Below are 26883 nucleotides of genomic sequence, written 5' to 3' on the forward strand. Positions count from 1 at the left end.
ACGGCGCCGCGTCGCTCCCACGTGGCCCGGCGTGCGCGCGCACGCACGCCGCGGGCTCGGCCGGCCACACCCGTCGGCCGGGCGCGGAGGGGAGAGTCGCGGCGGGGCGGCAGTCGCGCTCGGCGCGGGCGCGCGGACGCACGCCGGCTCGCGGGGCCACGTGCGCCGGCCCAAGGGCGGGTTCCAGCGCGCGCATGCGCCGACGCCGACGCGGCGCGCCCAGCTGCGGCCGCGCCACGACACTGGGAGGAGAGCGCAGGCCTCTTGGGCGGGAAAGTCGCGGGGAGCGGCCGACACAAAGCCCCGGGCCTCCGGGCGTGGGGCCTCGCCGTGGGCGCGCGGGACGGTGCGCCGCGGGGGAAGCGGGCGCGTGCGGAGGCCTTGGGCCCTGCCCCTGTGGCCCTGCCCCTGTGGGCTCTCGCGGCACCCCGGGCGCTCCGACCCGCACCCTCTCCCGGAGCCGCCCGTCCATCTGCCACCTGCCTCCCCCGGGCCTCCATCACCCTCTCGGCCGCTTCCTGCGCCCCCGGCCCGGCCCGGCCCCGGCCCTTCCTCCCAGACCCCGGTCCGCAGAGCCTGCCCTGGGCCCCCGCCGCACCCCCTCCTCTCACCTGGACCCCGCGGGCCCCTGCCTTGCGTTTCAGGCCCCCCCACCGCCCACACCCGGTGTCCCTGGCTCCAGCCAAAACCTTACTTGGGGGTAAAGGGTGCAAAATCGATGCTTTTTCTCACCCTAAAAGGCAGCCACCCTTTTGTTAAAGCATTTCCTTGGTCAGCAGCCTTTGTGACTGTATCCTGCGCACAGGATGACGAAATCGTGTTTTCAAACCTGGCGGCTCGCATCCCAGTTACAAATTTGGATGCAATCGATGAGTATGTAGGTTCCAGACTGTGGAGACAATAAAGCTGGCAAGAATGCAGACGAGATCCATGCACTCAGAAGTCACATGCTGCTGGGGATGCCCACCTCGTAGGGCCGGTGTAGGCAGAAAGTAAGATGAGCCACAAGCTCAGCAAGTGTTGACAGTTAACTACTATTCATTCTCAGCAAGGAAGTGGGCCAAGTGGAGTCCTCTAACCTCTTACCCTAAATCTAGGGCCAGTTTTTGGCATTTGTGTGGACAGCCACAGATTCTCCATAACCCAGATCCTCTCGGCCCCCTCTGCAAGCAAACATCCGCACTCGCGGCAAGAGTAGTACCGCTGGTGGCCCCATCAGAGTAGTCTGGTTGCTCAGGAAGGATTCCACCGTGGGGACTCTTCCCAGAGCGCAGAGAACCCAGATGACGGAGGAGGAGTTAGCCACTTAGTCTTCAGTGCCCTTTGCAAGCAAACCTATTGGGAACACAAGTGATGCAAATTGGGCACAACACTTGGGCGAATCTGCCTGCTGGGAACTCCAATCCCACTGCTCTCCAGGACCCTCAGGAAAACACCAAACAGATCTCTATGCTGCTTGGGTGTGACCATTGCTTTGGCCTCTCTGGAAAGCAGGAACTGATAAAACATGAGTGCCGAGAGCTGGCGACCCTGTAACTTCCACTTCTAGAGAGATTCTCTGGAGTTAAACTCACACATATGCACAGGGAGACAGTATCTCAAGCGTTCGCTACAACATTATGGCAACAAAAAATGCAGCTTCCAGAGATACCCATTGGTAGGGAAACTACAAATATTTAACTATTACAGTATGCCATCTGAAAGGAAGCAAGTTCATCTGTATCAACAGGGTTAGATCTCAAAGGATAATGTTGAGAAAGAAGGAAGTTCAAGAAAGATGTGATAATGGTCTTAAATAGTCCACAGTATATGTAGTTTTATAGAGAGATTGTACGGTACAATACCATTTATGTACACTTTTATACATATTAGTTCTTGAATGTTATGTAGGTAATTTTTTTAATTGATTACAACAATATACACGGAATCATGAAGCTGTTGTTTCGAGAGACAGTAGGAAGGGGTATGATGGGGCGAGCAGAACAGTCACAGAAGATTCCCTCTCTTCTGTTAAAAGAAGGTAATTGAAGCAAACAGGACAACATATTAACCACCGTGTAGCTCCAGGTGGTGAGAACACCGGTGCTCCCACCTTCTGGCATTTTTTTTTTAATTTTTTTTTATTTATTTATGATAGTCACAGAGAGAGAGAGAGCGCGGCAGAGACACAGGCAGAGGGAGAAGCAGGCTCCATGCACCGGGAGCCCGATGTGGGATTCGATCCCGGGTCTCCAGGATCGCGCCCTGGGCCAAAGGCAGGCGCCAAACCGCTGCGCCACCCAGGGATCCCACCTTCTGGCATTTTTGAAAAATATTTCTTCCCACCAAAAAAAAAATCCAAGAGGAAATCTGTCAAATATGGATATTAGTTGTTCTCCATGCTTAGCATTCTAAACGGAGCTCCTGGTGGTTTAGTTTGTTCATTAGCTGCAGATGTCATTAACTGGCCCTGTCCCAGAACTTCTGAAGATGATCATCTCAGAGAGCACATGAAAAAAATGGGAACACATACTCTGGCTGACATAGATAATGAGTTTCCCCAGTAAAACTCCCCGAGCCCATCCTTTTTTTTTTTTTTTTTATAAGTTTTTTTTTTATTTATTCATGAGAGACACAGAGAGGTAGAGACACAGGCAGAGGGAGAAGCAGGCTCCCTGCAGGGAAGCCCGATGTGGGATTCAATCCTAGGACTCTGGAATTGTATGACCTGAGCCGAAGGCAGATGCTCAAACACTGAGCCACCCAGGTGCCTCTCCCTCAGCCCTTCCAAATGCTAATGACTTTGCAGTCCACAGGGGGTACTTCTGGTCTCTGCCGCACAACATGGATTGCAACTCCGTGCTTACCCGGTAATTTCAAACTTTGCAGCCAAATGCACTGAGAGGAAACAGAATTATAAAAACCCAGGGATTTCAGCTGTTACCTGTAATTTCCTCAAACATCAGCATTCCTCATTGGCCTTAGTCCTCCTCTCCTTCTTTCTCTCAGTAACAATCTCATTACATATATGATTTTAAAATATATATAGGATTTTTTACCTCTGGGATGTTTGAGAATATGCAGCATGCAGGATGCTCTTCTGTGTGTATTTCTTAAAACCAAGGACATTTTGTTACGTAACCACAGTTCCGTTACCCAAAGCAGGAAACAAAGCCATCTGCAATTGGATCGCCTCCTCTACAGACCAGAGTGCCAGTGGTCTCACTGCTGCCCTAGAGCTGGTTTGAGATTATTTGGGATTACATGTGACCCTCAGCTATTCACTCTGTGTCTTTTCCTTCAGTCCAGAGCAGTCACTTCGACTTTTATGCTTCTGCAGCATATTTTGTAGTCCAGGTCTTCTGTGGAATACCCTCCGTTTGGATGTGTCTGATATTTCCAATGGTTGGGATTTGAGTTCTGCAGTTTGGGCTGGGATACCCGAGAGATGGTTATGTCCTTCTCAGTGCATCTTTTCAGGAGCACAAAGTGACCTTCGTAGAACATTTCAGACCCCCCTCCTGCCCTTTAATGGCTCGCTTCAGATACATGAAATCCATGACTGGCCAGACCCGAGGTAAGCTAAGATGGGCCTACTTTTCCATCCTCTGCTCTAGCTTTTTTTTCCCTGTAACTCTTCTGTAGCCATGCAAACCTTTCTGAACGTTACCTCCCCCAAGTTTGTCCCTGCCTTAGGGCCTTTGCACTTACTGGTCCCTCTGCTCTTTTTCTACATCCTTGCCTGACTGGTTCCTTCTCACCCTTCAGGTCACAGCTCAAATGTCACCTCCTCAGGGAAGCCCACTCTGACTGCCCTCTTGAAAACGGTGTCACCATACCAGCCATTTTCCATCTCAGCCCTCACTTGATTTTCTCCCAAGCACTTACTCCTACCTGAAAATAGCTTGCTTAATAATTTACATGCATACCATTCTGTCTTTCTTTCCCTCACTAGAATAAACAAAGCACCTTGCTTGGCACAATCCTCAAGGTATCTAGCACAGTGCCTGGCTCATAATGGGTGCTCAGTAAATATGTGTTGAATTATTGAGTGAACTACTCTTAACCCCATCTTAACACAAAAAATCAGAAATAGCCCCAATAATGCTAATAAAATAGTAATAACTTACATATACAAGCTTATCAGAATTTCAATATGCTATTTCTTGTCAAAGACTAATCATTGAGGAAATAACAAACATTTAACAAATACAGAGTCAACCTTTCCTATTTGTGCAGTTTCCATCAACTTCCTTGACTTTGCAAACCAATAAGGGAAGATCCCATTATCTACTTCACTCATCACTCCAGCTGGATATCAATGACTTGTCAAATGAAATGTTTTCCTTACCGGACACTCACTTTTCTATATAGGGAGCACACTGGTGCATAGATTACATGCTACTTCTTAGCATTAGTGCAGAAATTATTTCCCCTGACAGCAAAATCGAGAGCCTTGTCATATACTCATGCCAGATATCCATCCAATCAATGACCAGGGCAGCGTAGGGGGTACACTTTGGTGGCCCATGAGCTAAATCCTGCCTTCAGTATTCTTTGTCCTATCCTGGGGTGGATCACAACATAATTTGTATCTAAATGTGTTGCTAGCACTTAACAACGTGATGGTTTGGGGGAGATCCCTGGGTGGCTCTGCGGTTTGGCGCCTGCCTTCGGCCCAGGTGTAATCCTGGAGTCCCAGGATGGAGTCTCGCGTCGAGCTCCTTTCATGGAGCCTGCTTCTCCCTCTGCCTCTCTCTCTCTGTGTCTCTCATGAATAAATAAATAAAATCTTAAAAAAACAAACAATGTGACAGTTTTTAAAGTGATCCCACAGATTCTTTGAAACTTCTCTCTTTAAGGGGCACCTAGGCGGCTCAGTGGTTGAGCATCTGCTTTTGGCTCAGGTCGTGATCCCAGGGTGCTGGGATTGAGTGCTGTATCGAGCTCCCCACAGGGAGCCTGCTTCTCCCTCTGCCAAGTCTCTGCCTCTGTCTCTGACTCCCATGAATAAATAAATAAAATCTTTTTTAAAAAATCAAGATTGGGAGTCACTGGGCCTGCTTTCTTGCATGGCTACAAGCATCTGGATTAGATCCTGCCTCCCAGGGATGGGTGAACACTGCCATTTGTCTCAGGCTCTTCTGATCCCTACTATGTCTCAGACCCGAGGCATGTTGTTTGCCCTTGGCACCTGCCCTGAGACCCTACAGGATCTGAGTTCACAACCTCTGATTTGGTGTCTAAGACACAAAGATGATGAAAAATGCACCCATTAATTAATCCATTCAGCAAATATTTAGTGAGTACCTACTGTACTCACTATGGCACCAGCCATTCCCTAAGGACTGGGGTAGTGAACAGAACAGACCCAAAAGGTCTTGTCCTCCTGGAGCTTTCATCCTTGAAGGAAGAAACAGGAAATAGATTTGCTAACAAAGTAAAATATATAGGATAGTAATAACTGCTAAGTGAAGAATAAAGCAGGTAAAAAAGATATGAAATGTCAGAGGAAGAGAGGAGCAACCAACAGGTCTTCCCTGAGATAGTGACATTTGCACAAAGGCCTGTAGAAGATGAGGGTAGAAAGCACGTAGATATTTGAGTAAAGATAATTCAAAGGCCAGGGAATGGCCAGTGCAAAGGCCTTAAGGTGGAAGCCTGCATGGAGTTGTCGGGGACAGCATGGAGGCACATGGCCAGGGCAGGGGTGCGGAGATGATGAGGGGCCCCCATGCTGGCCATGCTTCTTTGTGAACCCAGGGTCTTAGAATGAGTGCAAGGAGCCTCTTGTATTAAGAACAACAATTGCTTCTTTATAGCAAGAGGAACTTTCAAACCAGACTGTTGGCAGTTCATGTAGGACAGAATGCTCTCTGTGCAAGGACTTTCATGTGTCTCATGTCACTTTAGGGCAATCTGGTCTAAGAAAGAGGATAGAAAATGGTTTAAGAAAACACAGGTATAGAACAGAGCAAAACAGTTCTCAGAGGCTGAGACAGGCCTGGGGCAGTTCAGACCACTACAGATATCATGTTTCTGCATATCTAGCTAGGTTTCATCCATCTAAAGTCCAGATGCTTATATTTACCTTCAGATCGATCTAGATCTAACATCTATACAAAATATGGTATAGCAGCTCTACAGCATCTCTGTCTATACAGATACAAGACCTGTAGATATAAAGATATATAGGCATTTATATATGGATGTGTAGATACACAACTTTTAAAGTATATGTACGAAAAATTTCAGTGTATATGTTTTCCAGTATATTTTTAAATGTATGTATATTTAAAATTTCAGTATACATATTTTTCCAGGGTTTCAAAAATTGTGGCAATTTTTAAATGCTTACTTTTAACAAACTGGCCTTTATAAGATGTAGAAATCGCCAGACAACATAACTCTGCTATTTATAAGATAATTACAGGGTGTATTGGTTTTGAGGGGCTGCTGTAACAAAATGCCACAAACTGCCTTAAAATAGCAGAAATTTTATTCTCTCACACTCCTAGAAATTTGAATTGGAGGTGTTGGCAGGGGTGTGCTCTCTCTGGAGGCCTTTGGGGAGAGTCTGTTGCAGGCTTTTCTCTGAGCTTCTGATTTTGCTGTAGATCCCTGGCAATCTTGGCTTGCCCCTGCATCAGCTTGCAGTCTGCTGGGGTATCACATGGTTTCCTATGGTCTTCCCTCTGTGTTTTTGCATCCTAATCTCTTCTGAGGAGGGCACCAGTTGTATTACATCAGGACTCACGCTAACAACCACATCTTCTAACAGACTCATGTTTGTAAAGACTGGTTTCCAAATAAGTCACACTCCCAGGTATGGGGGTGAGGACTTCAGAATATTTTTCTGGGGGACGTAATTCAACCGTAACACAGGGTTTATAATTTTTTTTAGTTTTATTTAAAATAAATAAAATGTGTGTTGTTAGTTTCAGAGGTAGAGGTCAGTGATTCATCAGTTGCATGTAACACCCAGGGCGGGAGCACCTGCGTGGCTCAGTGGTTGAGCATCTGCCTGCCTTTGGCTCAGGGCATGATCCAGAGTTCCAGAATCAAGTCCTGCATCGGGCTCCCTGCAAGAAGCCTGCTTCTCCCTCTGCCTATGTATCTACCTTTCTCTGTGTGTCTCTCATGAATAAATAAAATCTTAAAAAAATAATACAAGATTATTTATTTATTTATTTATTTATTTATTTATTTATTTTAAGATTTTTAAAGTGATCTCTCCACCCAAGGTGGGGCTTGAACTCACAACACTGAGATCAACGTTCCTCCAATCCTGCCAGCCAGCCTGGCGCCCCTGTCACACCACAGTTTTAATCAGCATTTCCTGATTATCAGGGATATGTGTATCTTTTCCTCTCCATGGGCTGACACTTCAGCCTGCAGGTCAAAAGGTGGCTCCTGGGGACTGATCTGATTATAGTAGCCCTTCAAGTAGTTTTTTTCTCTTAAATGACATCGATACGAAACAAAAGTCATGAGTCACAATCTACGAAGTATTTCATCCTGTTTCCTTTCCATTCACGTAAAGGAATACATAAAAAGTTCCCTGAAAAATAAGCCAAGCACATGCGTAGTAGGCAGACTACTGGCCCCAGGGACGTCCATGCTCTTGTCTCAGGACCTGTGACTCTTTGCCGTCCCCAAAAGGGACTTTGCAGAGGTGATGAGCAACACAGACGCTGAGAGGGGACACTGTCCGGGGAAGCCCCGGCTGATGACAAGAGTTCCACATGGTGGAGAACCGGCCGTGGGCAGGCAAAGGGATGGCTGCGGCTGGGGCGCCCACGCCATGCTGCAGTGCTGGCGTGAAGGAGGAAGGGCCACCGGCAGGTCACGTGGCGCCTCCAGGAGCCCAGGAAGGGGAGGAAACAGACTCTCCACAGCCTCCAGAAGAGGCTGAATTTAGCCCAGTGAGACATCTGGTCCTGCAAATGTGAGATAATAAACGTGTTTTGTGTTGAGCCACTAACTTGGAGGTCATTTGTTACAGCAGTGAGATGAATCCAATATGTGACATCACAAGGCTCTTTCCAGATAATACATTCGGCCCTGTCTTTAAGAGGGTAGCCTATTCTAAGCTAAGCATGATGATCAATTAAAAAGGCACCTGTATTTCCAAATACCCCCCAAAGGTATATGCAGGATCAGGAGGGGACTGCAGATTCTTCCATGAATGGCCAGAACAAATGCTCTATGGTCAACTGACAGTCATTCTGCAGAAATCTGACTTTGAATCTGGATTTTCGAAATTTCCCCCAGTATTTCATGAAGTCCAATGAAAATACATTAATTTAGAATCACAGAATTTTAAAATAGGCAGGAACCTTGCTGGGTTCAAATCCAGACTCTTTGGCCCAAAGTTCCGTATCCTGTACTTTGCCATCACTTTCCCATCACAGTAACGACGTTTACAATGGGTACACATGCTAAGCAAATTTTGTGGCATAATTTTTTCATTCATGTAACAAATATTTATTTCATGCCTAATGTGTGTTAGGCTCCATTCTCAGTGTTGGAGATGATTAGGGAGTAGTGGACAAAAATCCCTGACTTTGGTGGAGTGGACATTCCAGAGGAAAGAGATAAGCAGCAAACAAAATACATACATGTATGATGTAGTTCATCAGAGGGCTGTAGGTGTTAAGGGGGAGAAAAAGTAGGGTAAGGTGGTTTGGAGTATGAGGTATGGGGTGCAATTTTCAACAGAGTGGGTCAGGACAGGCCTCACACAAAAGACATCATTGGAAGTGAGGGATCAAGCTACACATAAATCTGGGGAGAGAGCAGACAGGAAGAGCCTGTGCAAAAGCCCTGAGGTGGAACGGGGCTGGGTGGGAGTGAGTGGAGGGAAGGGTACCAGAAAATGAGACCCTGGAGGTATTGGGGATAGTCGGATGGTGCAGGGCCTCCCAGGCCACTGTGAAGACTTTGGTTTTTACTCCAACTGAGTAAATAATTTACATATAAAAAGTATAAACTCTCCCACAAATCTCTATACCCTGTTACTGATGTACTGTAACCTCCAGAGTGTTGGCTTAAACCTCAGTGTATTGAAGAATCTAACATGGTGCACGCAACTGTTTCTAATGGATGAGGCAGTGTCTAGAGGCAATGTCTAGGCTACAGAGAAGAAAGTTGGAGACAATGTCATTAGGCTATCTATGGCCTGTAGGCTTCTTACCTTGATATCAGGAGGCACTGAATTCTGTTCTAACTTTATAGAGGCACTTCTCACTCCCTGGTCTAAGTAGATGATTGATTCATTCATGTCCTGTCAACCAGAGACACAGGTATACTGGTAGGAAGGAAGGACACAAAGATCAGTAGCCAGCAAAGGTGTCCTCCTCATTCCTTCATTCATTACCTGTAACATTCCTCCGAAAGGGGCAAGTAATACAGCTTATATGCCCTATCCAATGGGGGCTAAATTCCTGATTACAGTAAACCACTGTGTTACTGTTTTTCAGTTGTTGTAACAAATTATAAAAATCCAGCTGCTTTAAACAATACCTATTTATTGGCTCACAGTTATAAGGGTCAGAAGTCTGGGGTTGGGGTCTCTGCTCTGGGGGTTCAGGAGGCTGAAATCTCGATGTCAGTGGTTCACTGTCATTGGGGGCCACAAGGATGAATCAGCTCCCAAGCTCAGGCAGGGTGCGGGCAGAGCGTGGGTCCTTGTAGTTCAGGACTGACGTCCTCATGTGCTTGCTGGCTGTCAGGTGGCAGTTGGCATCCACCCTTAGCTCCTAGAAGTTTGTCTTCAGTCTTGTATATGGACCCCATGTTTCAGAGCCAGCAGTGGAGCACTGAATCCTTACCACAGTTGGAGGTCTCTCTGATGTCCCCTCTGCCCGATCTCCTCTTTCCGCTGCAGAAAAGTCCTCTGCTTGTGAAGGTTCAAGTGGTTAGACCTGGCCCATCCCCATAACCCAAGGAAGTCCATCACCTGTCACCATGAGGCGACATGGTCACACTGCATATGTATGTATGTGATAGAGACAGCAATGACACATTATGTACTAATATTCACACTGTTAATCTTTCCCTGGCAGGGTAAGAAAGCTCTGGTTGACAATTTGACATTATCCAGTTGCTGTCCACATTACGTGTTTGGGCTGGGGCATGAGGAAGACATGAGGCAGGACCAGCACTCACCAGAGACGGGGTTAGCCCTCTGTGCTGAGAGAGGGGTGCTGGCCCACCTGCAGGGCCACATCCTGGAGGTGTGCAGGGCCCAGGAGGAGGTGGTCTTGGAGATGTGTAGGACCCACGGAGTTCTGCGACTCACAGGAGGTAAGACATGGAGCATGAGAAACTATACACAGAGGACTTTAAGTGGGATGCTCTGGTCATAGACGTTCTTTGGGATGCCTTAATCAGGACTGGACTGGGGCCTCCCATATGTCAGAGGCACCTGCACGCTGCAGACTTGGGCACGCTGCAGACTTGGATGCCATACTCAGGCTCCAGGGGCACTCCGGGCTACATCACTGGGTTTTCACGAAGTAAGTGCTGTCCAGAAGAACCTTTGCTAGGGTCCTTTGGTGCCCCACATCGCCCCAAGTGGTGTCCCTGCAGCAGGGCGTCCCTGCACCTGCCCAGTGTTCCCAAAGAAAGTGGTGTGCGTCCTTGAGACAGAGCCCCTCCAGGTGCATGTGTCCAAAGCTGCACCCAGCCCTTTCCCACGGCCTGGCTGAATTGCTCACCAGTGTGTTCACGATTTTTAAAAATAAATAAAATGCGTGCGAAAGCACAAAAAAACAAAGTAAATCAAGAAGGGACGAAACGGGACTGAGCCTGGGGGGCTCAGCGGGTGAAGCATCTGCCGTCAGCTCAGGGCGGGATCCCAGCAGGATGGAGACCTCACGTGGGCTCCCAGCTCAGTGGAGAGCCTGCTTGTCCCTCTGCTCCTCCCCGTGCTTGGGCTGTCTCAAATAAATAAAATCTTAAAAAAGAAAAAAAAAAAAAGGAGGAAGGAAAGGCCAAGGCGGTTCTTGTACAACTCCGCAGGGTACCCGGGGGTACCCTCCCCTGCGGGCCAGCCCCCAGGCCCCACCGCTTCCTCACGCAGGCCCCGCCCTCCTCCCGAGGCCCCGCCCCCTCCCCGCCGGGCCGCGTCAGCTCCCCGCCTCCAGGCCCCGCCTCCCCCCCCGGGCCCTGCCCCTGCCCCTCCCCTTCGACCCCGGCCTGTACCCAGCCGCGCGGGCCCCGCCCTCCTCCCAGGCCCCGCCCCCTCCCAGGCCCCGCCCCTCGCGGCCTGGCCCTGTGCGCTCCCTTGCCTCTGGGCCCCGCCCCATCCCGCCCGGCCCCCCCGGCCCCGCCCCTCGGCCGCGGCTTTCACCGCGAAGGCTCCCGCAGGCTGCGTGGGCTGGGCATGCGCAGAGCGTGCCGGCGCGGTTGCCGTGGCAGCGCCGGTCGGGGGGAGGGCGGCGGGAGAGCTCGCCCCGGGCCGGCGACCGGCAGGTTGAGGCGGCTGCGCGGCCCCTGAGAGTCCGCGGCGGCCGGAGGCGGCGCCGGCCAGGCCTGAGCGGCAGGGCGTGGCGCCCGCGCCCGTGGGGATGCGGGACCGGCTGCCCGACCTGAGGGCGGTGAGCGGCGGGCGGGGGCGATAGCGGTTCGGGCCGGCGGGGCGGGCAGGGGAAGGGGCGGGGGCCGCCGGGGCGGGCGGGACTGGGCGGGGGCGACCGGGTGGAGAGGGCAGGGGGCCCCCCCAGAGGGCGGGGAGGGAGGGAGGGCAGGGGGGCCCCCGGGGAGGGCGGGACAGGGCGGGCGGGGGGGCCCCGGGGAGGGGGGGACAGGGCGGGCAGGGGGCGGGTGGGGAGGGAGGGCAGGGGGGCGGGGGGGGAGGGGGGCGGGACGGGGGGGATGAGGGGGAGGGCAGGGGGGCCCCGGGGAGGGCGGGCGGGGGGCGGAGAGGGAGGGCAGGGGGGCCCCCGGGGAGGGCGGGACAGGGCGGGGGGGGCGAGGGGGAGGGCAGGGAGCCCCCCAGGGAGGGCGGGACAGGGCGGGTGGGCCCCCGGGGAGGGGGGACAGGGCGGGGGGAGCGGGGAGGGAGGGCAGGGGGCCCCCCCGGGGCTGGTGGGGAGGGAGGGCAGGGGGGTCCCCAGGGAGGGCAGGGGGGAGGGCAGGGGTGCTGAGGGCAGGGGGGCCCCGGGGAGGGCGGGGGGCGGAGAGGGAGGGCAGGGCCCCCCCCCCAGGGGGCGGGGAGGGAGGGCAGGGAGGGTGGGACTGGGCAAGGGGGAGGTGACTGGGTCTGCTGGTTCCGGGGGCTCCCGGGCTGGGCGGGGCTGGGTGGGGGTGGCGGCGCTCGGGACTGGCCGCCCCCTCGTGGGTCACTGTCTCCACGGTGTTCTGGACGCCCCCCCAGCCAAGAGACAGGAACACTTATTCTGTCGCTGACAGATGGGGAAACTGAGTCAGCCCGGGGCTGGGGGGCACGGGGCAGTGGCTGGGCTCCGAAGCCCCTTCTGAGCCGCGCCGGCCCAGCTGCTTCCCTAGGCTGAGGTCGCTCCATGGCATCGCCTCTTGGACCCTCTGCAGCAGTTAGGACCACCAGAAGTTACTGTGCTGTGGGTGGGTGGGAGCTCCCGAGAGCAGGGGCTGGTGCGGGTGCTCCTGTCCAGTCCCTGGGGCCTAACACGGGACAATGCACGTGGGAGCAAGGAAGGCACTCGGTGGTGCCACCTGCCTGTGGGCACAGGCGGGCCCTGCGCGGTGCCAGTGCCTCCCGGGAGAAGCTGGCCTTCTGAGCGCGAGGACTGCTCGCCTGCCCTTTCCTAGCGGCCAGTGCACCAGGCTTGGCCAGTCCGCCCGTGTGTAGACCCTGCCAGTGACCTCTGCGAGTTACCCTTTACTACGTGAGAGTAATGGGCAAGTTCTGATGTACTGGCCTGTGCTCATTAGGGCAACTCCGGAATCAGACAGGCAGTGGGACCACCGTGGGTGTCAGTAGAATGTGGGAGAGATGAAACATTTTATGCCAACGGTTAATGATGACTTTTTTCTTACAAATGCAAGTAGCGGTTAGTGCCGAGTCCGTACGTAGTGTGTCGCAGCTAGTGTGTCGCGGCGCAGAGGGAAAGCCTGTGCCCTGTGCAGGCAGGCTGCCTCAGAGCAGGTTGTCTGCTGCTGCCCAAGGCACCCATGGCATGTGGTGAACTACCTTCTATCCTTTGCTTCTGGAAGGTAGCTGGTTATAGGCCATGGTTTGGAAAGTAGAGGGAATAGTTGTGGTTCAAGAAGGCAATGGTTGACTCTCCCTTGGGATCATAGAAATTATGCTTTACACACATTGTAAGAACCTTTCTTCTAAGTGATTTTCTTCTCTTTTTGTGAATGGTCAGATACTCTGATCTCTGCAGTTTGCAGATGAACAGCATCATGTTAAACTTAACAAATAACCACTACCTCACCCTATAGAATGTCTTTGCCATGCGCTCAAATGTCTGTTGAGTGAACAAATGCTGAATGTATCTGCACATGAGAACTGTAACTGTTTTGGCACACAAGAGAACTCCAAACATATGTAATATTGGAGAATAGTAAGAAAAATCTGTCAGCTTTTCTTGGCTTGATTAGCAAAAATGAATTGGGCGATTATTTACCACTGTTGAAGCTTATGTGACCTCCAGCTCTCCCTGCTGCAGCGTGAAGAGCATGTGACCTATTTTGATCTAGAATTTCAGAGCTAGAAGTGGCCTTCTCTAGTCTAGTACCATCCTGCTCTAGATAAAGACACTGAGCAATTGTAGAGCAGATTGCTGGAAGTTTCTACGCATGTAGTTGTCTAATCTTGGGCAAATTATTTTTAAAGCTTTCAGAACCTTAATTTTCCTGTACATAAGGTGGGGGATAATGATATCTCTCTTGCTTAGTCATAGAAGGAGTTGTGAAATGTGAAATTATCTCCTGTGTGTGATACTCTGGGAGAAGGTGGGAGAAAGTGCTGTGTAATTATAAGTGCTATTAATATTTATTTGTTTTTTTAAATGTTTGCTGGAAGTTCTAAAAAGCAATATTCTATCTAGAGTAAAATATTAATTTAAAATGCAATTTGACATTTTTAAAGTTTAATAACGTAATATTTAAAAACATCTGAAAATTATCAGAAATAAAAGTTAAACTTTTACTTAAAGAAATGTATCCTTTCCAAGTAGCCCTGGGAGTAGGTTGTGTTTTTTGTTTTTGTTTTTTTTTTTTTCACTTTTATTTGACAATCAGCGATTAGTTCTCATCCACACAACAGTCTGTAGATTTTTGAAAGTGGGGACAGTACGTAGGTAGCCCAGCGTGTAGAGCTTGTTTGGTGAATCATCATCCTTGTTACATTTTCTGGACAACTGCACACGGATACGGTATGGAACATTCCTTATTCCTTTGGCCCGGACAGCTTTGTTGAGCCTGGTGTCATTGTGCACAGCTGGAGTTCCCATCTCCTTCATGGCAAATTTCCAGCTCTCTTTGAGTGCCCAAGGGGCACGCTTCTTGAAACCCACTCCATGGACATGTTTGTGAATGTTGATGGTGTATTCTCTGGTCACTACCTTGTTGATGGCAGAACAGCCCTTCTTCTCACCACCCTTCTTTGCGGGAACCATTCTGCCGGGCCCTAGTTGGCGCCCTTGGAGTAGTTGAATGTCTGTTCATAACCATGTTCCTAAACAGCTCATGTTTTTTTCCTAGGTGAATTTTAAATTTTTTTTTTTTTTTTTTTTAAAGATTTTTATTTATTTATTCATGATAGTCACAGAGAGAGAGAGAGAGAGAGAGAGGCAGAGACACAGGCAGAGGGAGAAGCAGGCTCCATGCACCGGGAGCCCGACGTGGGATTCGATCCCGGGCCTCCAGGATCGCGCCCTGGGCCAAAGGCAGGCGCCAAACCGCTGCGCCACCCAGGGATCCCCATGAATTTTAAATTTTAATTTGGTAATTAACATACCCCATCAACAATGTCTAACCTGGCCAAATAGTTGTTTTTGGAAACCTCCAAAAAGTTTCCTTTATTAGCTATGAGTGCTTCCTCCTGAGAAGATTACCACTGATAACCATTTGGAAAAGACTTAAATGTTAGTGTGTCCCATACAATTTATCAAATACAGACTTAGCTGTTTCTAAGCAATTATTTTCTCTTTTTGAGCAGCCAATTTATTTGGGTATAGAAAATTTAAGTGACTTGCCCAAGATCTTCTAGGCTTTAAATCTAGAAAGATGTTGTTTCTGATTTACAGAAAGTAAAAGAACCTTCTGTTTAAGAGATATGTGAGTGCTAGGTGTCTACAAGGTGATGTGCCAGATGCAGAGAAACTGCATCCACAAAACTGATATGGGTGCATGTGTAGAGGTATATAGCCAGGGGAGGAGTTGGAGAGGCAGGGTGGCATATGTCTCAGGATGTAAGTATATATAAGTGGAATATCTGTTCTATGAGACAGGGATTCCAAATGTGTTATGATTGCCTTTTTAAAAAAAAGTTTGTATATGTAAATAGATGTATTTATTATAGTAAAGAGGAGAGAAGCTATGATCTCAACTGTGGGTATTGTTTACAGGATAATGAACATAAACACACGGTCCTTACATGTCTTTATTACTAGATCTAAGAGAAATGAGGGAAATGAGAAAAATCAGTATTTTTAATCCCTGGATTCAAGGTGACGAATTGCAAATACAGTTTTTTAAGGGGCAAGAAAAACTGCCCAGATATCTTAAAAGTTATTTTTTGACAGCTTAACCTGCACATGTGGTGAAGAATGTTAGAAAGATTCAGAATCCTGTTTGTAAAATGAAGCATTTTTTTCTAATCGCTTCACTGAAACTTAAAATACTAAGAATTATATAGTAGATTTATAATTTCCTATATGCGTATGTTTATAATTTAGAATTTTATGGTTTATTTGGTCCTGCCAACTTTTTATATTTCATTTGTTGTCATAGAAACAGTTCTCCCATTTGGAATCTATGGGTCCTCTATTCTTAACTATAATAAATATATTTGTTGGTATACATAATATCTCTTTTTTTAAATGACTTTTTTTGAGACAACAAAACTTTGACATTTCTACAGATTAATACTTCTTGTTTTTAACTTCAGGTCTGTTGTGAATTTAAGGAATAGCAAACCTAGGAGAACCAGTTCACAACAAGCCTGATCATAAAAAGGTTTCCTCTTTGGTGCACACTTCCCACGGCTGCCTTGGTCCCTTCATCGGGTGCTGTCTGCTGTTCCCCATGCATTCCCCCTTCTCAGCCTGCCTCACACCTTCATGGTCTCAGTGCATGCAGGCATCACCACTGTAAGGTCTTTCTGTCCTCTCTCCTCTTATGTCCCATGTCATAAGAGGTCTTATGGCCAATGTCTCCAGAGATGGCTATCCTCTTGTCGCTGAGCGCCCATGCAGTCCTGTTTTCTTCTAGACTCTTTACCCTTTCCAGGGTGGACCTGGGTGGCCAGTTCTACTCTGAAGCCTCAGTATTCTCTGCACAGAGCACCTGCCAGGTGTTGAATTGGTGTGTGTCTGTTTGAAGAGTCCATGGTGAGAAAAATGTAGATGACAGTGGAGTCTGTTGTCCTCAACGTTCTTTGGGTTGCAAAGTGCAGAAGCCCATTAGCTACAACAGAGAAGGGAGGGAGATTGATTACAAGTTAAAAGGGTGCCTCAGAATTGGAGGGCAGAGTGTGCTGCCAGACCCCCTGAGGAGTAGAACCCGGGACCAGTGAGCACCTAAAACCTCCGCCCAGGTCACACCTGCTTTGTCTCAGCCATGCGTGCATCTCTGCTTCTTGTGTCTTCTGTCCTTCCACCCTCACTGCCCTCACCTTGGTTTCATCCCCCTTCTTTTCATTTGCTCAACTGCTCCCTCTGAGTGGGTCCCGGCACTGTCACAGGCCTGATGCACGAGCTGTGAGAAGATAGGTATTGTCCTTGCTCTTGTGGAATTTGTGGGGAGTGGGGCAGGAATCAGCCAAGGAAAGCAGGATGTGGGGCTGTGGGTGGGCTGCTTGGGATGGGGCAATGGGGGAGAGTCTCTGAGCTGAGGCCTGAATGAGGAGGGGGACGAGCCCCGAGGCTGCAAGCTGGGGATAAACTGGCATTGCAGGAGGAGAGAGGACTAGTTTGTCCGTGAGTGAAGGTGAGAGAGAAGGAGAAATCTTTAAACAAGTCATGGGGAAAGACAGGGTCAAATTGCAGAAGCATCTGTGCAGTACAGTTCTGTTTATGTAAAGACTCAGGACCTGTAGAAGGTATTTGTATGATGTTTAATAGTGGAGACAAACTAGAGTAAAAACATAAAAACATGAAACGATGTGACATCCTACCATAGGGCATAAACCATAGTGATATAAAAACATGAAGAAGGCATGTTACATACAAAGGCTAGTAGACAGCTTTCACCTATATTCACTTACAGGCACGCTTTTCTCTTCTTCAGGTGATATAACTTCTATAAGTTATAAGCAGCAGAGGTATAGGTGCTGAATATATTTTGAGAAGATTTAGTTGATATGCCCAAAATTACTATCTGTGCAAGGCCCTCCTATAGGTGCACGTGGAGAAAGAAGTCAGTGTGTTTTCAAGCTTGGATTCTACTAATTTGTGATAATTCAGCTTCTGTTGAAATCTAAACACTGAGCATTCCAGTGATGACTTATTCATGTCTGTTAAATAGTCTCTAAACACGGAAGCTATTCACTGTCTGCTCCTGACAATAGTCACACTGGGAGAATTTTATTTTTTATATAATGCTACTTTTAAGGAGACCTCTTTTAAAATCTAACAAATGGAATGTTGATATTTGAATGTTTATCTTGCACTTTGACACTCTGGAAATCAAGTGTGTCATCTTGGAATATTCCCACTGCCTTTAGGAAATGCTTTGGCATGAATCGTCTTGTTATTCACAGTGAAGCCCATGCCCCACTATCCCCACCAGAGGGACTGGACGAGGGCGCTCTGTTCACGGGGCTGTAAGGTGCCTTCAGTGAGGCAGCAGTGCCCTGGCTGCTCTGTCTCTGTTTCCCGTTTTGAGGAATGGAGAAGCTAAGAGCGATATGAAGCCTGTCTCCGGTTACAGAATAGCGTTGAGAATTCCCATTAGAAATAAGTAGAAGTAAAGGTTGTAAGATAAGGATAGATAAAGTGGAGGAAATGCATTCCTAGTCCTCTCTTTCGTGGCTGTGGGCAGAGAGGGCGGTCTGTCACCCACAGGGCTGGCTGGGGATCAAGGCAGGGCACGGGTCCGACGGAGGCTGTGTCCAAGGGCGGAGGCCACATGGGCTTCCTGGGTCAGGTTTACTGGTGGCCCCATGCATAGAGTGCAGTCAGCGCACTGTGTGACAGTGTGGCGGTAACATGCACTCCCCTGGGGGAATGGGGTCTGGACCGTCTCCCCAAGCACCAAGGTGGGCAGCCGTGTCTCCTGGACTGGCAGCTGGAGTCTTCTGCTGAGTGGGAACCCCCAGCGGGCATCTTCTGTGTGGGATTTGCCTGGGGTGACCTAGTGCCCTGGGGGTGGGCGTGGGGACAGCAAGTGGAGTGAGACTGGCTGCGGGGAGATGGTGGTTGAACCATGGAATGGGTACATCCAGGGCTCATTGTAGTATTCCTTCGACTTTGTGTGGGTTTGCAATCTTCAATACGAAAAAGCAAAACAAAAGCCAGTGTGTGTGAGTCTAGAATTCCATTCAGAGCAGTGAGACCTGGGCAGCTCTGTGAGGGTCTGGTGGGCAGATGCCTTTCTCATTTCCCTGTGCTCCGGGCTGCGGGTAGAACCACCGGCACCAACTCCTACCCGAGTTCACTCCCCTTCACAGTAAGCCGGCTCCTCACGTGATGCTGGTTCACGCTGTTCCTGGCCTGGAGCTGGACATGACAGCCGTTTCCTTGAGACCCCAGAGCAGAGGCAGGAAGATGAACAGCCACTGGGAAGTAGAGTCATATAGGGCCGAGTTAAGAAGAGTGAGCATGGAATGTGCTTTCTCAAAGGCCAGGGGTGAGGCTGCCACCAGGACTGGGAGGAGGGCCTGGCAGCTGGGCTCTGTCTGGCGTGGAGGGCCTGTGGGGAGGCTCCTCTGAGGCATGGGTGGTGAATGTTTCAGAGCCAGGGCATTTGGAGTCCAATTGACAAGGGCAATCCGTCTATCCTCAGCACCTCCACCTCTTCCTTCCGGGCAGCATGGGGACAGTAAACGGGACCATTGCTGGGTGCTTGAGCTGGAGATGAAAAGCAGCCCCTGCGGCGAGAGTCAGGGGGTGGAACTGTTGGTAGAGGGTTTTGTGGATGCCCATGCCTGCCCAGGCATCTGAGCTCTGAGGATGTGAGCACTTTTCCTTCCCCGTGTGTTTTGTGTTCTGGAGCATGACTGGGGATGCTGACACCGGCCGTGGGAGGCAGCTGGAGCCCTGTGCCCGGTGCACAGGCTCTCCATGGCCATTAGCAGTGCCCTATTTCCTCAAGATGTGTGAGCCTGGGGGAGAGGGAAGAGTTGGTGGCTCACCGTGACGTTGGTTTCTGTGGAATGCTTTCTGATTGCCAGTTTGTCTTTAAGTTCAGCATTGCTCACAGCTGATACTAGAATGATGTGAAAGCCTTTGCCAGTTTATGTGCCCCTGTCACACTGAGGCCCCTTTGGTCACATGGGTAGATGGTTGTACTTAGGACCTGTCTCTGTAGGAACTGGGGTCAGTGGAGCCTGTGTTTCACAGACCAGAAGACAGAGACTTGGAGGTTCAGCTGCTGCCAGTAAGCAGGCTGGGAAAACTGTCTTGATTGGTGAGTTTGGTTTATTAGAGGGAGGCCAGTGCTCGGCAGCCCTGACTTGCTGGGTTATTATCCTCAGGCTGTTGGAACAAAGTACCACAAACGGGCTGAGACATGGCAGGAATGGTTCTGGCTCTGGAGGCCAGAAGCCTGCAATGGAGGCATAGCAGGGCCGTGCTCCCTCGATGCCTATGGGGGGGCTCCTTCCTTGCCCTTGCAGCTTCTGGTGGGGCTGGTGGTCCTTGGGTGCGTCTCGTCACATGCCCATCTTTCCCTGTGTGGCTGGACGAAGGGCCCATCTTGCTTGGCATGACCTCATGTATCTATGCCACCTGCACAGCTGTGTTCCACTGTGGTTCATGTGCTGAGGTTCTGGGGTTAACTTGTCCTGTTAAAATAGCACAAACAAGACATTCTCCGTAGCAGTCATTGCAGGCACCTTTCTCAACAACTGGTGTCATGTGAGAGCAGGGTGGTGGCTCAGTCTAACTCAAGATGCTACTGGGAAAGCCACAAAGAATGGATGCTCTGGGGAGCCCCCATTCTGGGGAGCCAGGGCAAAGGGAATAAATAGGGTTAAGGGAGTGTGTGACCACGCCTGTCTGAGAGGTGCCAGCAGGTCCCTCCCCAGTCCAGCGAGTGTGCAGGCTAATGCTGTGTGGTGCTTCTCCTTCCCTTTGCACATTGTCCTGCTCATCCACACACTGTCACCCTGTGATTACAGCTTCCTCACAGTCTCTTCCTACAAGCTGCTCCTCTAAGTCAGCCCTTCCTCTCTTAGAGAAACCTCTCTTTTCCCTTGGCCTCAGCAGACATGGCTTATCTTCACCCAGAAGTGGCCCCAGGCTGAGAGAGGTGACATCCGGAGACCTCCCGAAGTGATGAAAGATTGTTGACTTTCAGGCCAAATCTCCTTGTTTCAGTGAGGGTCCTGGATTGATGCAGAGGGAAGGCTTCCTGTGCTTTCTTGAACATTTGCTAAATTTGCAGATTTTTCTTAGCCAAATTTTAGTAGAATTTTGTCTCCGAGTTACTCCTAGGCTGTAGATCAGTAAAGCCACACTCCAGACTTGGTTGAATAGGTAAAGACTTCAGTTTTCCTAAGGGTTCTGAGAATTTCTGAAACCCATGGCTGCCTTGGCTTTCCCAGAGTTGGCAGAGAGCGGAGTCAGTCATCTGATGTGTGCTCAGGGAGGTGGTTCAAAGCCATTCCCTCCATTGTCTTTCTGGCAGGTTTTCTTTCCTTTTTTTCTTAGTCCTGCCAGCTCCACTAGGGGATGCTGCATACACAGAGTGACCTCGGGGAGCTGTGCCCTGGGCTGGCGGTGCTCTGCAAGGATGCTGTGTACAGCCATTGCCATCTCCCCAGTGCAGGCTTCCACGGGTAGATAGTTTACCTCCCTGGAAAGTGGTTCTTTACGCAGGGTCCCTGGACCAGCAGCAGCACTGGAACATGTTAGAGTGCAGCAACATTCTAGAGTGTTCTAGAATGCCCCACCCTGACCTGCTGAGTGAGAGACCCAGCCTTCCTATGATTCTCCTGCAACTCAAGTTAGAGAGCTGCCCTGGAATATTCTTTGGTGGAAGAATACAGAATCTGACTGCTGTGTAGCATCACTATGGCTCTTCCAGTGTTTGGAACAGTTCTTTTCCTTCTGCATTTTATTTACTAAGGTCTTTGTTAAGTGTTTCCTTATTAAAGTGCTTATGGATTATTTGCAGGAGCCCCTGGGGGTTACTCACCTAGGGAAAAATGAGGAATGCCAGTTAACATGTGTAAGTTTCTTGAAAATTATGTGCTTTAGAAAAGTTAGCGGTGTCAGTGTTTTTAATCTTTGTAACAAATATGCGGTACCAGGGGCTCACTTCATGTTGACTTTCATGGGGCGCAAATGAACAGCTCCCTGTTACAGAGCGCTGGGGAGTTCCTCAGTTGTTTCCCAGGACGTGGCCACGCTGCCCCTAGGGCTGTCCATTGCCTCCACCCTGTCCCCGCCTCCCCCCGCCCCCCCCGCCCACATCCTGGTCCACAGTGGGCAGACCCAAGTCCTTGTAGACAGCACCATCTTGTTATAGTTCTGCGCTCTGTTGGGTTGCTTTTCTCTTTCAGTTCGATGTTTGTGCATACATGAACATTTTTGCAATCTGAATTTTCCTTTTTGTATTTTCTATTTTAGTGTACAAAGAGTGATGATGGGGACACAAGTGTTATTGTTGAGAAGGACCATTTCATGGATGATTTCTTCCATCAGGTAAGAGCCATTCTGTGAAGCCCTGCCAGAATTTCTTCTTTAAACACAGTTAATGTAACTGTATGGTGGTCACATTTGAAATAATACTAAAAGTAATATTTTAAAAACTTGCTTTTGATTATGTAAATTCTCTAGGATATTTCGTGCCCTGAAAATATTTGGTAGTATTGAGCCATTCTTCCTGGTATAGGCTTGGGGAGGGGCTGGTGGGAGTGGTGGTTTGCATACCCCGAGCCCCAGAACCCCTGTCTTCCCCAAGGAGGAGCTTTATGCTCCTGGTTGAGTGGTGCTTGGCAAGGTGCTTCTCAGTAATGTGGAGCTGGTGCCATGAGATGGCTCCTCCAAGGCCAGGCTACCTCTGGGAGATTCTGCCATGCCCTGTGGTAGGTTTGTGCCTCACAAGTTCTCACCCGAGGACTGGTGGTGTTCTCCCCTAGGCTATCTGGTCCTTTAGAAAGTGACAGTGCTGGTGGCAGGGGTGTCCTTCAGCTGACGCCTGCTGAGTCAGGTGTGCACAGAGTACACACGGTGATGCTTCGGTCATTTATTCCAGAATGGCAGTGAGTCCCCAAATGGTGACCATATGTGTCAAAGAGCTCATACTGTATATTTTCTAAAATCCTCGAAGAAATCTTAAATTTCTCTCTTGAAAAGTTTTATACGTAAGCAGGTATATAACTATGGCAGCACTGCTTTGCCGTCTGTCAGCTTGCCCTTTCTTTGAGGTATTGGCCCAGGGGCTGCTGCTCTAATAGTTTCAATTGACTCTTGAATCCACGGACAGTCCGAAAGGAATTTTCAATGTGCAGATTTGAAAAAAATGTAATATATCGGATCACTGGATGGCCCAGTCCATTAAGCATCTGCTTTCGGCTCAGGTCGTGATCCCAGGGTCCTAGGATTGAGTCTCCATTGGGCTTCTTGCTCAGTGGGGAGTCTGCTTCTCCCTCACACCTTGGTTGTGACTCACTCTCATAAATAAATAAATGAACAAACAAATAAATCTTTTTAAGAGGTGTAATATATTAATAAAATATATTAAAAGTTATTAGTTTTTAGTTTACCGAGTAGCTAGCATAAGCATAACCATTGAGTTGCTTTGGGGCAACTCAGACAATCCAGGATAATTTCCCGTCTGCACAGTTCCCTTTGCCCGGTAAGGAAACACTCATGGGATTGGGATGTGGACTTCTGTCACAACGTGGAATGATTTTGTAATTGCTACTTTAAAATGAGTCAAATATTTAAGCTATTTTTCCAGTGTCGTGATTATGGATGCATAGATCCACCTGGATTAATCGCGCTGATGAGTACCTTACATTTTGAAACAAGTGTTAAATCATGTATTTATTTATTATTTTATTTTATTTTGTTTTATTTTATTTATGATAGGCACACAGTAAGAGAGAGAGAGAGGCAGAGACATAGGCAGAGGGAGAAGCAGGCTCCATTCACCGGGAGCCCGACGTGGGATTCGATCCCGGGTCTCCAGGATCGCGCCCTGGGCCAAAGACAGGCGCTAAACTGCTGCGCCACCCAGGGATCCCCAGTGTTGACTCATTTAGATGATTAGAAGTAAAAACAATGACTGAAAGGCTTCGCCCCATCACCTGTAAACACCTCCCCACATGGAGTATTAGTGCTAAAACACCCTCTTCCTTCTTGACTGCACAGAGTGCTGGATGCATGGCCGTGTGCTTCCTGTTGACACCATTTGTAATAGCACTTGGGTCTTGACTGTAAAGGTTTTTACAACCTGGTAGGTTTTGTTGGTGTATCTTGATTGATATTGCCTTAGTCATGTGGATATGGATCTTAACATGGTACATTTTTCTTTATCTTTCAATTAACTATCAATGTGAGCATGGAAAAGCTGATATTTCTTCATGTATTTATTCATTTACTTCTTTCTTTATTTTTAGGTAATGGAAAGTGGTAGCAAATTTGAATTTGCCATAATAGTAATGGCTGTTTGTATCTGTCTTAGGTCGAGGAGATCAGGAACAGTACAGCTAAAATAGCTCAGGATGTTGAAGAAGTAAAGAAAAACCACAGCATCATTCTTTCTGCACCAAATCCAGAAGGAAGTAAGTCATTGGCTTTAAAAATGGTGCCCCTCTCTCTCTTGTTTGTGAAATAGGCCTCAACCCTGACTGTGCATGAGGTCACGCAGTGCGCTTATAAAAATCCTGGAACCAAGCAGGCTGCCTGTCTGTTCTGATGCCCCTGACTGTATGAGCCAGAGAATCAGATGGTTTTGTGCTGTTGTGCTTCCAGTGCCCTGCCAGACTGGGACCACTGCTGTGTCCTATCCAGAGGAATACACAGAAGTGGCTTTGCTGAACTGTGGGGCCTTATCAGTGAGTGGGCCTAGATGGGTACTTTTTATGTCGATAGTTAAATAGGAATGACAGAATTCTGTGTTTAGATGAAAGTTAATTAGAGGAGTGCATGGGTGGCTCAGTCAGTTGGGCGTCCAACTCTTGATTTGGGCTCAGGTCATGGTCTTGGGGTCCTGGGATCAAGCCCTGCCATGGGCTCCACACCTAGTGGGGAGTCTACTTGTCTCTCTCTTTGCCCATACCCCCACTTGCACTCCCCCTCTTTTCCTAAAGTAAATAAATCTTTAAAAAATAAGTGAAAGTTAAAAAATTGACTTGGAAAACAGCATTTGTTAGGGTAGGTTTTCAGGCAATGGTAAGTCTTTGGGAAAGGCTTTTGTATGGAGTATGCTGTCTGGATGTCTGTTAAGGACAGCGTGTAAGAAATTATTTTAAATTAACCAAGAACAGGGGCGTTGGCCATTATAAGGGAGTGTTTCCTTGATCTGGAGAGATAAATTTTGAAAATTTCAAAGGTAAAATGGATCTAGATAAGCCAGAGATTGTGAATTAGAATCCATACCTCATTTTGGGGAAGAACTGGTATCTTTACAATACTGCATCTTTTAATCCATGAGAATGTTCTGTCCCTCTACAATTTACGTCTTCTTTAATCTCTCTGGTAGCGCTTCACGGGGTTTGGTGTAGGGACCTCACACATCCCACATTGTGGTTTTGCTAGGTGGTTGAGGTCTTGACGTTAATGTGAATGGTATCTGCTGTAAACTTTATTTTCTCTTTGTATAGAATTACGATGGGTTTATATGTAACTCACCATTAACTCACCTAATTACTTATTAATGCTACTAACTCCTGTGTAGATTCTGTTGGGTTGTTCCTGCACCCAGTCATGTCATTTGTGAATGACACTTTTCCCTTAGCTCTATGCTTTCTATTTTTAGTGGGCATATGTCAAGACCTCTGGTATGGGGTTAGGTGAAAGTGGTTGTGTGGACACTTACTCTCAACTTTGGAGGACAGTTGAAAGCAACATTTTGTTAGAGGGTTATTTGGTGTAGCCTTACATTGAAAAAATAAAGATATTACATGGGAAAAGAACACGTTTTTAACTTTAAGATTTTTCATGTCTTGTAAAACAATGCTTTGACCTTCATTAAGCTCCTTATTTTACAGTTTAGAAGAACATTTCCCAAAGTGTGTTCTAGAGCATGAATGCTGTCAGCTAGCCTGTGAAACAGGAGGTGTGTCACCAGGTGCATCTGGGAGCCTCATTATGCTTTCTCCCCTCTTGAGAAGTTACAGTGTCCTCAGCAGTAAAGACTCTGAGCAATCCTGCAATAAAGAAGCCTATTTAACTTAGTGTACAGTGTTTTACACACTTATTTGCGCACAGAACTTTTTATGTAACACCTATTAACATCTTAATTCTTGGGAAAATCAAGTTTGAATAAATATTAGTGTATTTTTTTGAATAATTTACCTCCAGAAAACTTTTGCTGCCAAGAAATAGCAGATAGCACTAATATTTGAATACATGTAGAACTCTTAATGCTTCACAGTAGTCCCTTCTGGGCTTTAAATAAAACTATTGCTTTTGCGTGAACCAAAATGTGGGAGGCAGTGTCCAAGTGCCTATTTAATTCCTCTCTGCAGAACTGGTCCCCCAGGATAGGGAGCCCAGGTGATGCAGATGGCAGGAGCCTGATGCCCCTTTCAGCCCTCTGCCAGGTGGGAGGGGCGGCACTCCTGGTGCTGGGCTCCTGGATGTCATACAAGATGGGTAAACCTGGGTGGCCAGCCCCACCAGCCTCGGGGCCGTTTGGTGCCTGAGCACAGGAACCAGCAGGTGGCGCCTGGCCGCACCCTGGTGCCCAATTCCTAGGCTTGTACCTGAGGGATCAAGGGCTGGTACCATTAAACATTCTTTTCAGACTTTTAGTGTGAACATTTTCAAATCAATGGGGAAGTTGCAGTGACGGTACAAGGAAATTCAAATTTCCTTCACCTAGACTCACTGGCTGTCCCCATCTGCCAAACTGCTCTGTGCACGTATGTGTACGTACCCATGTGCATGCCTGTTTGGACACACACTGTACACACTGTGGTGTTGATACGTGTGTTCCATGTGCCCGTTATTTTTGCTGACCTCTTTCAGAGTGCCCACTTGGTATTTATCTCCACGGAAGGATACTCTCTTCTATGCCAACACTGTGTTCATCTAACTGGGAGAAGGTAACACTGATGTGCAGCCTGTTCTCATCTCAAGCCTGCTCCTGGTGGCGCCCTTCATAGCTGGCTGTTTCCTTCCTTCCAAGTCGGGCCATGCACACGTGCATGTAGAGCTGGGGGTGAATACCTTCAGAACTGTGAAGTCTTGTGCTGCGCTGGGCCTTTTTTTTTTTTTAAAGATTTATTTATTTATTCATTCAGAGAGAGGCAGAGACACAGGCAGAGGGAGAAGCAGGCTCCATGTAGGAAGCCCGACGTGGGACTCGATCCCGGATCGCCAGGATCACACCCCGGGCTGCAGGTGGCGC

General features: G+C 48.6%; 1 protein-coding gene across 4 annotated transcripts in view; it reads left to right on the forward strand.

Annotated features, from left to right (window-relative positions):
• The first annotated feature begins 11416 nt into the window (after positions 1 to 11416).
• Positions 11417 to 26883, forward strand: part of STX2 (syntaxin 2) — a 31305-nt gene continuing 15838 nt past the window's right edge. Inside the window, exons 1-3 of one of the 4 annotated variants that reach the window (XM_072802107.1) lie at positions 11417 to 11582; positions 21930 to 22004; positions 23992 to 24091. In XM_072802107.1, the coding sequence (XP_072658208.1) occupies positions 11553 to 11582; positions 21930 to 22004; positions 23992 to 24091 (205 nt within the window). In that variant the 5' untranslated portion in view covers positions 11417 to 11552. Of the gene's footprint in view, positions 11583 to 21304; positions 21427 to 21454; positions 21529 to 21929; positions 22005 to 23991; positions 24092 to 26883 lie in introns of those variants that run through there. The other 3 variants (XM_072802108.1, XM_072802106.1, XM_072802105.1) reach the window with 3 other exon arrangements.

Source organism: Canis lupus, chromosome 27 (genome assembly GCF_048164855.1).
Source record: "Canis lupus baileyi chromosome 27, mCanLup2.hap1, whole genome shotgun sequence".
Classification (NCBI taxonomy): domain Eukaryota; kingdom Metazoa; phylum Chordata; class Mammalia; order Carnivora; family Canidae; genus Canis; species Canis lupus.